The sequence below is a fragment of the Leptosomus discolor genome, chromosome 13, assembly GCF_034619465.1.
Source record: "Leptosomus discolor isolate bLepDis1 chromosome 13, bLepDis1.hap2, whole genome shotgun sequence".
Classification (NCBI taxonomy): domain Eukaryota; kingdom Metazoa; phylum Chordata; class Aves; order Leptosomiformes; family Leptosomidae; genus Leptosomus; species Leptosomus discolor.
The window spans coordinates 902,893-917,768 of NC_141403.1; the positions used below are offsets into that span (position 1 = coordinate 902,893).

General features: G+C 41.0%; 1 protein-coding gene across 2 annotated transcripts in view; it reads right to left on the reverse strand.

Annotated features, from left to right (window-relative positions):
* The window catches only part of SS18 (SS18 subunit of BAF chromatin remodeling complex), a 41,207-nt gene that overhangs the window by 9,958 nt on the left and 16,373 nt on the right, over window positions 1-14,876 (reverse strand). For both annotated transcript variants that reach the window (XM_086472751.1, XM_086472750.1), the window contains exons 4-6: window positions 13,194-13,347; window positions 8,136-8,357; window positions 426-593 (exon numbers count right to left, since the gene is read on the reverse strand). In XM_086472751.1, the coding sequence (XP_086328877.1) occupies window positions 426-593; window positions 8,136-8,357; window positions 13,194-13,347 (544 nt within the window). The remainder of the gene's footprint in view (window positions 1-425; window positions 594-8,135; window positions 8,358-13,193; window positions 13,348-14,876) is intronic.

The following is a 14,876-nucleotide window of genomic DNA, read 5'->3' on the forward strand; positions in this document are numbered from 1 at the left end:
AAGGTGTTAAAAATAAAGTTATTCCTTTTCTAAAAGGACTGGGAAAAAAAAAAGAGAAAAAAGCAAGATTGTGGAGCATTGTTCCCTTTTTGCAACTGAGCAAATTCAGAACGAAGCAGGTACTCTGTTCCTTTTCTGTACCTATCATTTAAATATTGAAACAGAATTCTGCATCAGCATATCTGAGATGCGTATTTTTAGATACTTTTTGTCAGAAAACTCAAAACAAAAGAAATACTTGTCTTCACGTTTCATGGTGATACCAGTAATCTGTTGCTGCAAGAACCACCCTTAAAAGGGTAACAAAAAGAGTCTGCAAACAGAGTCTGTGACACCCAATGACTTGATCAAAATTTGTTGTAAGCAAGGAAGTTTTAGAGGTGGTTATTTAAAATCGGTGTAAAAACACTGAAGTGAAGTCCTACCTTGCTGTGGCGGCCTGTATGGAGGAATCTGTCTCTGACCCATCATGTGGTTTCCTTGGTTAACCTGGCCCATCATTCCCATGGGTGGCTGCTGCCCCTGGTAATGCTGCCCACCCGCTTGGGGCATGTTGTACTGCTGGGAGGGAGGCTGCTGGTGCATCATTGGACCTGGAAAAGGGAAAGGAGCAGGCATGTCTTCTGTAACACGGGATTGGTGACTAAACCTTTCAGAAAGAACATGGTAAGCCCAACCTTTACAAACAGACGGGAAAAGGCCCTGTATTACCAGTGCCCTCATAAGGAGTCATTGTTTCTGGCCGTAGGCAAATACGGGCAATCAGGTCGGTAACCAAATCACAAAACTGAACTCAGCCGAAATAAGGCTGCTCTCTAGATGGTTTTTCTCCAAACTACACAGACATTAGTTTACTCACACACAGAGATAACAAACACCTCTGCCATTTATTTGTTTGTTTTAAGAAGCATCTGCAAAGAAGTGTAGATGAAAACCTGAGAGTGACACTTTGGTAAGTCACAGAAAAAACATTTAACATGAACTCGTCGGGGCACAGTTTTAATACACATGTAGTCGTTGCTGTAGTCCATCAACGAGCCACTTAGCTGTTACCGCAGAAGAAACAAGTTTATTTAGCCTGTAAAGACAAACCACACGTACCAGTAAGTCAGGCAACCACCCAACAGGCTATGCAGAAAGGCCCACAGAAACGCGCGCTCTGCCCCCCACTGAGCCGTCCCCAGCAGCCTGCAACCAAAGTCTTCTCTCATGCCAAGCTGCACCAAGTTCCTATGAACCACAGCAAGAGCCTAGGAAAGATCAAGTGCTGTCCATGTTTTATCAACTGAGAAAACCTGATTAAGGCCAAACTTGGAGAAATGTAAGCTTCAGTAATGAAACCAGACAGTTAAAGAGCACCCTGCTGACACCACACAGCAATGAGAAGGATGATTACACCATTTCATTACCCGAGACTGCAGGTTAGGCTGATGTAACTTCCAACACAGAACAGCTTCTTCACTTCCTCTACAGTACCAGTTCAGAAGGGACTTGCTCCAGTATTAAAAGCACGAGGAGGAAAGAGACCAGGAACTAAACTTCTGAAACCACACGTTTTTATAATACATTAAATCAAACCACTCAACATCTATTGCACACCTTGTAAGGGTGAAACACTAAGCTTTTTTTGCCTTTTAAAAAAAAAATATTTTATAACTATGAAGACAACAAGTTAACTGGTCTCACTAAAAAAAAACAAAACAAATCAAAACATCCAACTAGCACAGCCACTCCCTAGCCCCACCCCAGGAGAAAAAGGAAGGTATCATCTAGTTTTCGGCACGCTGGATTTTGCCATTGCATTCAATATTTTTAAATAGCCATTTAAAACTATTTGCGCTGGAACACAAGCAGGAAGTCCTACGTGAAACCACAGCACTGCAGAGTTACCCAGATGTGGTCCGTACTGACAGTGGATTTCTACAAGGAAAGGAATGCACAGTCACTTAGACCCTGTCTATGTGGGGTTACGAGAGAAAGTTAAGCCACATTAATTAATGGTATGAACTCAAAGTGCGTTAGTTAAATCCCATTAAACCCCTGTGTGGAAGCTCTCAGTGAGAAGTAAAGTGCCCTTAGTTCTGTTAAGCTTCATTTTCCTCTGAAGATAAATACTGGCCACTCTTAAAATGATGCAGTTATGCTTCTATCCTTCAGCATAGCAGATTCCATGTCCTGATTTTGAAGTTAAAAAATGGTTTCAATTGAGATATAGTAATTATTTTTCACGTAACAAAAATAGATTTCATTTTTTCATCTTCTGAACAAGCAGATAATTTAGATCATTCCATTTCACTGCTCCTCTGTTTGGATGTACTGAGAAACATTAGGCAGGCTTGAAAAAAAAATAAAAACTTGTTGCCATAATATTCCTAGATCTCAAGAAAGCTTGTTAATTAACAATATTAATATTAGTCACAATACAATGTGATAAAATGTGTTGGGTCCCCATGGTGCAATGTAGAGGTTTTCTGTTTGCTTTTTAAATTAGAACTTCATTAACGCTTTGTAGAGCCACAATGAGAATTCACTACCCTGTATCAGACCGTGTATTGTGTTAGTAACAGAGTGCCTGGCTTCCTTCCAGCTTGGTTCACATCTCTCTCTTATTAAGAAGATACCTAAAAAGAACCACCATGGTCTCTATCATCTCACACAGCAGAACCATTTTATGCAGTACTTTTAAGGGGTGAAGGAACTTTAAATATGTTTTTTCTTTAAAAAAAAAAAAATAAATCAAGCCTACAATAAACCTACATTTACTCATCATATAATACTTAGTATGACATAAAACTAACCTAGGAAACCCCTTCACAAAACTTAAGGCCATTAGCTCATGATTCAGGCCTTTCTAATACTCATAGCACGTATTTTTACAGCCCACTTAAAATACAGATCCTGAATCTCCAATCAGGTCACAACAAACAGAAACACAAACTAGAAGTGGGTCCCAGACAAACCTGAGACCAGAAGTGCACTGAGGATGAAACAGCTGCAGAAAAACTTAGTGGTTTTAAAAGAAGTCTCCTTTGCTTTGTCTTTCATGCTGAAACTCAGGTAACGGTGGTAAACGCTACGAGAGGACACGAACAACTGCTGACGCGGTCGAAACTTCTGAAACAGCAGAGATGTGAGGAACCACGCTCACAAGCGAACTGGTGGCTCTGCCGTTCCAATTAAAGAGCTATGGGAGCAGCTGGGTATAACCAAAAAGCACCAGCACAAGCTGTTGTGTCTTCAGGCTTCAAAGCCAGTCTGGTTCTGTCGCGAAGAAGAGGTCTGTTCTTTGGGCATTCCACAAGGTGCAGCTGATATCCACATCCAGAGCATCACCAGAGTACAAATTAAAGGTAATAGAAACTTCACACTCACTGATTCCACAAAGTTCTCATCTCAAACTGAACCATAATTTCCAACGTCATTTAAGAAAAAAATACATAAAAATAAGTCATACAAAAAAATCCTTAGTTACCGACGTCACCTTTCGTGTCTTACACCAGGGAAGAACCATGAAAAGACCAAGCACTGTGGCACCTACTCATACCTTTGTTTTTTCAAGATTGAAGAACCACAGCGTCTTCTACAGCTAGACATTCTATAAATCCAGCTATAGCATGATAGCACTTCAGAATGTCGAGGCAATTTTGGTTTTCTTTAATGGGTTAGGTGTCCAAAAAATTGAGACCACCCTATTTTGTCCACGACTTCATGGCTATCATAAGCAGTTGAGACATCGAAACGTAACAGCCTCTGCTCACACAGGAATGAACAGCTGGTGAGACGTTCACAAAAGGTCCTCTGCCTCAGAAATCATTTTATCTTGATCTGTCATACCCTGAACATGTTCATATTTCAGATAGCATTGGTTGTCCCTATCTTTATGTTCCTTTCTTTATGTGACCAACAAAAGAACAGGAATTCTGCACTTGCCTCTGCTGTCTCCATGATCTCTTCATATTTGCTTGCAACTGAAAGAGCTCTGAAATTTTAATGGAATTTTGTAAGTTTATATAAATGAAAGTCTCAACACCAGATTCAACAACTGGTCTTCTGCAAATGATGGGAGTCAATACGATATCCTCATGTAGAGCTCACCTGTTAAAAGTAAACTTGTTGCCCTCCCTCACTCCAAACAACCTACAATGCTCATGAAATACAAACTGGGGACTTTCGCAACTTTGCTTCAAGCCCTTCTGGCAAGGCAACGGAATCCCAGCAAAAGGATCTGGGAAACACAGTCTCTTGAGGTGGCCGAGCTTAGCAAAACAATCGGAGAAACAAAGTTTGAGATGGCCAAGCTATAATTTCTTGGTCCTTACTTTTAAAGTATTTGTGTTCTCCTGTTTATTATCATTCTCTGACTGTGAAAGATCTGTTCAACATAAGCAAGAGGAAGTTCCATGGAAGTTTCAGGTTCCAGAAAACTGTGCTTACACCTCCCCACTGCAAGGTCAAAAACTGGCAAGATTTGAAATATTTCATTCCACACAAGTAGCTTCCATACAATAGAAAAAATGCACTTATAAGGAGTTTCTTCCACGTTCACTCAGCCCCTGCTGCTTCCCATCTTTTCCAAAAAGGGAGCCAATATCCCTTGCAGATGTCCCAGGCTGCTACAGCAGCTTTTTAATCAAGAGTCATCTACAGAATCTTCCACTTAAAACATTCTGCTTCCTAAGTCCAAAATGACTAAAATTCTTCTTTTAACTGGACTGACTACATAAAAACAATACCATGAAAATTTTGCTTCTCATTTAAGATATTCCCCTGGCTAACATTTTATAAATGAGTGCAAATCAATAATGAGTAGAAAGTGGAGACAGAAAGCAAACCCAACAATGGGTTCTGTTACCATGCATTTTATTTTTTAATTAGCACTTCTTAATTTTTTTCTTAGTAACACCATCTGCCTCAAAATGGGTACATACAGCAAGATGCTTTGCTAGGAAACACACACAAAGTTATGCTAAACCCACACAAAAGTTAGATCAAACCTTTCTGTGTGTCATAGTGTCTTTATCTATTAGATGAGAGCATGCTTTTTTCCTAGAAGGACTGGCCTCCTTCAGTACACCGTAGACATGACTCACTGAAAAGCTGTTTCAGTATTTTGTTTCCTCCTGATTGTTCGTGTGAGATGCCATGCCTAGTCAAATGCTGAAGACAGAATTATTCATTTACTCACAGGTTTTCTTATGGCACTTATAACCAAAATATCCAAATCTTCATCACGGATATACTTTCACAACACTCCTATGAAATCAGATGGTATCGTAATCTTACCATCAGATTCATTCCTCTACAGATGGGGAACCCAGGCAGGGAAAGATTAAGGTCCAAAACATCTACTCATTTTTAACAGCCAACTTGAGATCCTAAGACCTTCTCTTGCAGAATATTTAGGGTTCTGTTTAGCTAGTGCCGTTATTAACCGACAGACACAGCAGGATCTCTCATTCTCAGTATGGATCACCTTTATAAGGCAAAGAAACAAAACATGCTCAGAGGGTCACAAACGTCTCCTGACAACAAGACTGAGGTTCAGAAACTTTGGTTCATCTCTGTTGCCGAAGGGCAGCACACCTACCAGCTAAGGAACCTTCAAGTCACAATCTGTTCACTCCCTGTTAGTTAAGCTGCCCCTCGATGCACTTCGTACCAGCTCATTCTTGTTCCTCACTCAGACGAGAGGCCTGCAGTGTCCATGCTGGGCTGAGACCTCTGGATCTGAGCTACCCATCTAAACCTCTCATGGTCTCAGATGTCTCCGCCATTCTCTCCCCTGCTGTCTTGGAGTCACAAGACAGTGAAGATACAAAAATATTTCTTCTGATTTGTCAGCAAATCCTCAGTACAAATGCAACAACTAAGAGTAGAAAATGGAGATGTATCAAGTAGATCTGATTGGGAATATTCTCGGGGTAAAGGCCTTAGCTATCAATACATAACAAACATGCACATCTTCAGACTTAAAGACTTCTTCCCCCATAGATATTTAAAATTTTACTAATTTAGGACATATTTTCATTGAAAGAGCAAATAGCACCTTGCTGGCATAACAGACAGGTTTCAAAGCCTTGCTCTAAAGCAAGAGGCACCTGCACCCCTCCATTTACATATGAAGTGCTCTATTTACCAACATTTTCGTGAGGCACTGAAATATTTTAAAGAATGTAATTTTTCACCCCACTGTCAGAAATGGCTCTCCACTTCTGTGAAACTTCTGGAAAACTTAAAAAGAAAATCAGCCTTGAAGCAGACCCTTGGAATGGAAAAGCTCTCAGCCCAAAGGGTCAAAATTTGGCAAAATTAGGGTTATCCAAAGTGAAATCTTACTGTGGGGCCCTAAGTGCAGGCAATGGTACCAGCTCCTGTTCTGGAACCTGTAATTTGGTTAGATACTACTTTATTCTTTATTCCCCAAAGCCACTTCAGCACTATTATTTGTTCAGAACAGAAACCTTTTAAGTATCTTTCTGCCTAATTTCTAATGAGCAACTTTCCAGTTTGACAGAGTACTGAAAATACAGCAAGGGAATATTATGAGGAAGAGCAAAGAACACTACTTTTAGATGGAATAATCACTAGTCCTAAATTGTAAGCCAGTCACACAAAGTAAGTTGTTTTCCATAGTGACTTAGTGGATGGCTCCCTCACACACACTGCTATGTATTTATTGCTAATTCTCTGTCACTAAGAAATTTCAACTGAGCATGCACAGGACTTTTCTAAAGCATCTTAAAATGTTTACAAAATTACTCCACTGTGTATTGCCCAGAATACACAGATAACTTGCCAATTCAGAGAGACAGTCAAAAATATTCCCACTTGTGATGGTTTCCCCTGCTATGGGCCTATCTTCTGCCTCCTCTGCTGTTAAGTTTTAAGAAAAATGCCATTAACAGGGTGGATGATGAAGGACTCTGACTTCCCACTTTCACTACTGTTAAGAAAACTGCAGAAAGAGCTGTTTCATCTTGACCCATTTCTGGTCTCTCATTAACTTAGTCTTTTGCCCATTTTGAGCCTTTCTGTGATCTAACAATCAACCTGGTCTGTCTGTTACACCTCAAGAACAAACGGTATCTACCTAACAGAGTGGAGCTTTGGCCTCCAATGAGACTGTACTGCACCAAGAACCACCTATGCCACTGGAGGATTCTTTTTTTTCTACAACAACCAGGAAGGGAGCCTTAGAAAAAAACTCCACATTCTCCTACAGCATCAGAAGAGAGATGAAAACCTCAACCTAAGCCATATCCTTCAGATAATATATCCATACGAGCTCACACGTACTGGGAAAACCCCCATGCACTACCTGTAACCGTGGCAGAAGCATCTTTTAAAAAAATTCCGCAGTATGTCTTCTAGCAAGTGGTACGTCCAGATCCCACGTAGTAACAGACTTAACAGGCAAGCTGGAAGTACTGCTTGCTGACTCGTAAGGCACATCTACAAGAACATGCAGTATACCTACAACTGAATAATTCGGTCTGTTGTGACTCTAATGCAATATTTTAATTCCGCAATGTCCTTGCGCTTCAACAAGGACCATACTGTCAACAGGACAGATCATCTGTTTATGCTATGCCAATATCCTAGATACAAAATTAGTTTTGAATTTTACTATATACACAAGGACATCTCCTGAAAACAGTAGGGAGCAGCAGATTTGTTCCTGCAACTGAATTTTATTTCTTTAAGATTAACAGACATTCCATGCTAAAACAGCATGCAGCAAAGAACAAAGATTAATTAGTACAAAAACCTGAGGGCTACCTGACTTTTAATTTTTCAATTTACCCAAGAGATTGAAGAGTAGAGATGTATTTTATCAATTTGAGCAATAATAACACTTAGATAGAAGTGTAAAGTCTGAGAAAGAGAAACAGTAGTTCGAACTTATAACTGGTGAAAGTGGATCCATTCCCAGATTCTCACACAAGAGCTGAAAACAGTTCAGTGTCTGCAAATAAATAAAAAGCCACTGCCACATGGGAGAAAGGAGATGTGAAGTCCTCCAAAACACGGGTAGAAATGCATTTAGAGAAGGAAACCTGTAAGAAATTACCTTTAAAATAAGTCTGTACCCGAGATGTTTCCTTTTTACAGACGGTAGCAAGCACCCCACCTACCTTGGTTTGGTTGCATATTCATGTTTGGTCTGGGACCATAGTTGCCCATCGGCTGTCCCTGGCTCATGGTCATCTGATTCTGCACTGGCATACTCTGTGAGGATGGCACGGAGTGATTATAGCCGCCCATCGACCCATGGCTACTTGAAGGCATGTTCATGGAGCTGTTTGTCATATTGAGTTGGTTGGGCCCAGGTCCTTGCATAGGCATGTGGTTAGGTCCTGCACAGAGAAACAGGCGAAAAGGTTCTACGTTAAGCATAACACCATGAACAAGCAAATACATCACACTGAATCACAAAACTACATAAAAGTCATTAAATACAAATTACATTAAAACAAAGCTAAAATAAAGGGTTTGCTCATGATTTCCCAACTTAAAGAGTCAGCAACAGTCGAAGCTCAGCTCTACTACAGAATACATTTTCTTTTGTTGAGCAGCTGAGGCTACTAAAACAAAGGTGTAAATTACCCTACAGCTCATCTTATACCTGTATCATATGCAAAACTAGTCTTTTTAGTACTTGCACAACACAGTCTGAACTTCAATCTGAATTGCACAAGATCGGAGCTACCAAGCCGGCTGTTGAACCGTCACACCTACATAATTGTTACAACTGCTGTAACGCTTCTGTTTATTCAAACCAACCATACCGGAGACTGCTCTGAAAGTACTAGTTAATACTTCTTTGCAAAAGTCAGACAGCATTAACATCAACACGGTACAAATACATGCAGAACAAAAATGGCTGAAGGCATATTTAACATTGCTGGAACGTATGATCTACTGTATTTACAGATCACTGGGACAGGAGAGGATGACTGGAAGGTCAGCCACCAAATTACCAGCTCACCTCTCATGCTTGCAAAGATGCAAAGGAAGAGCAACCTGTTCGTATACCCATGAGGCCAACTACATGTCTTCACTTTATCTCCCCTCTTCCTGACAACACAAGTTGGAACTGGATTGTTCTCTGAATTAAATCTACTGTCAATGGGTATTTTTAAAAGTATAAACTTTACCATATCATCTGATCAACTTACTCATTACTTTAGCTGGGATAAGGGAGCAGCTATTAGGAGGAAAATTAGTAAGAGGTGTGACTGGATATAAACATGACAAGGGAATTAAGTAAATTAAATGCAAGGATTATGCCTATGACAAGCACCACATGAAGAGTTTATGAAGTTACATACAATCAGAGCATGTGACACAGTAGGTCACTGTAAACAAATGTTCATCCATACAGAGTTCACCAAGAAGATGCCATTGCTGCCAAACATGCCACAGGTCTTTTGTTAAGCTACAAAACCCAAGAAATACAGAAAACTTGGAAGAGAACCTAAAAGAAACTATGCCAGTAGAGATGCAGGAAGACAGTGAATTTGGTTACATATCTCCCTATGCAAAAAAACCCAAACCCCCACATCTGCCCTCAGATGAAAACAGCTCCCAAGACCTTGGCTAAAGAGAGAACTGCACTAATCTAGGACAGAACGGCAACAGTAAGGACACAGAGAGCTGTACCAAGGTCACCAAGGTCAACTGACCTGCAAAGATGCAGAAGAAAAAGATAACAATGATCAAGGAATACAGCCACTAAAAGCCAACATGCAGAAACAGATATGTTCATCCTTTTCAAGGCACCTTACCAAAATGAACACATGAACTTATTTTATCAAGGAAAATGAAGAAGCAGAAAAAGGTATCATACATGCAGAGAAGCAGCTGAAAAAATAAAACACCTTCTCTAAACCGCTGCTTTACACTTCATGTCCTGGGTAGCACCAAAACAGGAGAAAGCATTCATTTGAAAAAGCTGGCACACAGAATGTCAGGCACGTGTATGTTCTGGGGTCATAATCAGGTAGTTTGTGAGTGAGAAGCCAGAAGACAAGGATAGAGGAAAAGCTCAGACCACAGTATTAAAAAACCGTGCAAATGAAAACCAGTAAGAACAACTTGACAAACAAATTTTCTTATGGTTGGCCAAAATACGTCATGGGGTTCTCCTGCACATAAGGACACAACAGTTGATTTTTTTTTTTTTTTCCCTAAGAATAAATGAAATGGGAAGAATGGAATATGAATGAAATATGAATGACATGAAGTCCGTACCTGCCATAAAAGTAACTGCTTTAAATGCTGAATTATAACACAGAATCTAATTAGTAAAGTTAGTGGCATAAGCATCTACCTTGACTATAAACAGAAGTCCTTAACGGCTGGTCTTGATGACCTTAAAGGTCTTTTCCAACCAAAATGATTCTATGAGCCTTTTTCCTCTTAACCACTTACGGACAGTGCCTTAGCTGTGAGAAGCTGTAAGCCAGCCTAAGTGCATTTGAGACCACATGTGCAGCAAGGAAAGAAGACCTGGAGAGCACTTGTTGGTAACACACAAGCACCTGTTATTCAGGGTCACCTACTAGTGCCCGGGTAAAGGTCAGAGAACCCTACGGCTTGTCTTACCTTCCAGCTTTCTACACACAACAAAACAAGCTCAAGAAACCAAGAAGGTAACTTGCCACCAGCACAACTCAGCTCATCATCTCCTTCCAAATCCAGACCACCCTTACTTTGCATCACACAAACTCTCAGTCAATGTAACTCTTCAGACTAATTTTTTCAGGTAAAAGCTGTAATCTGTCACATCTACAGACAACACTCAGTTCCACCATAGGCTGAAAAAGGTTTGTCACGGCTGTCTTCCCCGGGAAGAGGATACAGAGACTCATTTGTCAGGAGATGCAATTAACGGCCTCAGCAGCACTGCAGGTACTTTATTAACCACAACAGAAGTATGAGAACATTCATCCTTTGCCCCTTAGATAATGGATCAGTTCTACAGTAGAACCTTAAATCAACCCATGCCCTGCCCATCACTAGGCAGTTCTTTTAATCCTCCCATCAACACTTCCACCCACGCTCAGGCCTGTGGAAGCCCCTGCTCAGATAAGCCCTTAGCTGGTATTTCTAAGAGCCTGCATTTTATTTCTTCCAGGCTGGTCAACTCGTGGTTGTCGACCCTGGATTGTCTCAGTTTGCATGTTAGTGACTTTATTCCTTTTGGACAGATCTTCTCTTCAGACATTTAAGGTTTTGTACCTGGCTTCTATGACAAAGTGTCTATGCAACTGTAGAGGAAGCGCCCTATGAACGGAAAGCAGATGCATACACTGCAGAAATTATTACAAATACAGGTCTACAGAATACATGGAGAAAGAAAGGCTCACATGCAGGCAAACTAGCAAACACTGAAGCGGATAGTTGAATGATTTTTTTTTTAACAAGATAATTCTGCTTCCCCCTTTCCAACGCCTAACTATGAAATGATTTCAGCATGCCTTTCCAACATTAGAGATGCCCTCATCCTAAGCTGTTTATCTTCACATCCTCAGAGACAACCTTGAACAGAGAAGGGAAGGAACAGCCATTTGAAATAGGGAACATGTTGGAAGAACGGCTAAATTAAAGCTTAGTTGGAAACTGTATTTAAGTATCTGTCTAGGTGAATACCAAAACAAACCTATTTACCTTTCACATATTTTCGTAAGAGCTCTTTTCTTATTCTATCTAATTACAAAATATGTATGTTTAAGGAGTGACTTTTCTCCCCCGTGGCTCTGCAGTGAAGTCATTAGGCTCACATTGTGACTTAGTAATCCTTCTCCTTGGAAAAGATCATTATAATAACAATAATATGATTACACTAGAGGGTCAAAGAGACTGATTTGTGAGAGGCAATGCTATTCTCCATGGGACCTGATGGATCTTAGATGGATAGAGGACTCCACAACCAGAATATCTCTGCCTTACTTAGGGAGCAGCGTATATCGCTCTTTCCACTTCCAAATGCAGACTATGACCAACAAAACTAACTTCTCCAGATCTTTTATTACACTTCTTACACACAGCCTCCGGAGGCTATTCAGCCACTCTTCACAGAAAAGCTGTCACTATCATGCCCGTTTTATCAAGATTTGCACAGAAATTACTGACTACAGCAACCATATTTTACTTCATTCTAAGTTTTGCATAGTTATTTACTGTGCTTGCTGTCGTGGAGCTTATCCTTGTGACCCCTGAGAGATGAATTCTCAAAGATCCTTTGACAGCAGTTTCCTTTCTTGGAAGAATCAATACCTTGAAGGAACTTTTGTACAAAAAGTTCCTCCACACAAAAAAAAATTAAGGTGTCCTGAACAAAAGCAATCCTGGGAATGCAATTTTAAACTGAAAGCCAATTCACATGAAATAGGCAGTACGACTTTATGAGTGGAAATTCTGGGAAACAGCCCCTATATAAAGCAGCAAGCTTTTCCGGGGCCTACTCCATTCTGATCTGACTGCTAAAGGGAATAGTTACCCCAAAGCCAGTACTGGTAGGTACAACGTGGAATTTTATCATCTTGTTTCACTGCTTCGTTTCTGACTTCCCAAGCACCTTCCCTTTTATTACAAACAGGATGGCATAAAAACAGACTTAAAATTTACACCTAGAACAATAATCTGGAGGCCATTTCTTTACAAATCCCTTACGATTCAACACATCTTCAATAATAAAGAACACAGAAGATTAGTGGGAGCTGGGTGACTTTCTGTACAAAAGCAATCTTTTTTTTTTTTTTTAAACACTTACTGACATTTGAAACACCCTCTTTAGGACACATCTATTTTATTATCTAATTATTTAGCTACAACGATTTCACATTATCTTTCTATGGAAGGATTTGTGTTCGCTCAGCCACAGGCCAATACCCTTCCCCAATAAGCCTTCTAAAGCCAGCTGTACTGCATGGTTTCAAACAGACTAAATTTAGCCAGTTCTGTTCATCAGAGGAATGCTGTGTGTCAGCTACATCAAAGCCCAAGGGCAGCCTGATAAACACTGAATACAGGTCACGTAGCTCTGTAGCTAACAAACTCTAAGAGAGCTTGTACTCGGGGGCATTCAAAGCAGTTTTGTCATCAACAATCTAGTATCCCCTGAGCCCCCATGTCGTTCCAGTTGCCAGGCAACGCTGGTGTTAATGTCTTGGAGGAGAAAAACTTACCAGGCATCTGGCCGTTCATCTGGTTCTGCATGTGTGGCGCAGGAGGGCCCCCACCTACCATCCCGTCGGAAGACATGTTGTGGGAGCGCGGCGGCGGGGGGGGCCCGCTCTGACTCATCCCGCCCGGGCCCATCGGCAGAGTCTGTGTGGGTGGCTGCAAGGAGACAGTTTAGTCAAACACGAGGAGCAGTTAGTCTGACAAATATATTATATGTACATATGGTACAGCAGTTGCCTATATTGTTCAGTGGGGCATAAAAGCAAGCACTGAAACGCTTTTCTTGCTCTTTCTGATATGCTTAACTCCTCCCAGTGCTCATTTCGGCAAAACATTTAATATTTCAATCAATTTTACATGAAGTATTACAGGCCGACAACACCACAGCACCTTCAAGCACCGCTTTAAAATGAAAAAAAAAAAAAAGAAATACAAATCAATGCCTCATTAAAAAAATATATCTGAACAGTTGAAGATCGCTGGAGCCGCTCCCTCCCGCACACACAGAAGCTTTCCTTCAAAGGAACGTTCAGTGAACAGCAAAATAACTCTTCCATTATAATTCTCTCACACCAACAATTAGTTGCTGTTAACAGACCTTGCACCAGGACAAAACAGGTACAACAAGAGATGAAAGCCTCTGAATGCTCATAGACCTGCAGAAATTTGCACCTGGGTGTGGTAAACCGTTTGCTATCTCTTCCCCTCTCTCCCCCGAAGCGCTGAAGGCCTAGTTCATAATTCCGTGCCAAACACCCCCTACAGACTGGAAGCACATTAGTGCTGGCCTCCAAAGGTCCAGAGACAGCTGCCTAGAAAGGATGTTTTTGGCAAATTTCCTAATGAAATTGTGAGGAAAATAACTGAATAACCTTGAGAGTTCAAAGAGGGAGAGCAAGAAAAACAATAAATACAAGGGGGAATTTACTGTTAGGTTCTACTCGCACAGTGTAAGGAGCCACAGAAGCTCTAGTAGCTGCTAGTAGTTATTAAAACACCTGTGAGACTGTACAAGCCTTCTCACATACCTTAGCCAAACGCTTTCAGGGGAATAAAAGTCATCTCAGAGAGGGAACGCTGGGGTCTCTGGCTGTTGAGGACCCTCTCCAAAAGGCCGTAACTACCCACGCAAAACCCTTCCTGCGAGACAGCCACGTGTGCATTTTTCAACATTTCTCTTCACAGAGCGCGCCATGGGGGTGAACCCCAAGTTCCTGTCTAGCCCAGCTCCCCTTGCACCTACACCTACTCATCAGGATGTACATAAAGACAAGACATAACGCAGTTCCCAAACGGGTGTAAGGCAGGACCCCTTTTTGGCCTTGGAGCCCACAACACCAGGGTAAATGACACACACACACACACACACACGTTCACTTGCTGGGGGAGGGGAAGAACAGCATTAACTTATTTTCTCAACATTTCTTCAAATACCTCAAGCAGGTATTATTTTCCCTGTGAGATTTTTAAAAGTTCCTCAAGGAATTAGCGAAGGCTTTTTTTCCAGCAGGAGGAAGGAAGGACATGAAAGAAAACAGGCAAGTAGATGACTTCTCTTACTAAATTCCTTGCATTCCTCCACAATGAAGAGAACGACTTTTTACAAGCAAGTTTCTTCCTCATCCTACAGCAGAAGTGGCAGAAGGTAGGAAAGGTAAGAGTGGAAGGCAGCTCCGCTCTCTGAA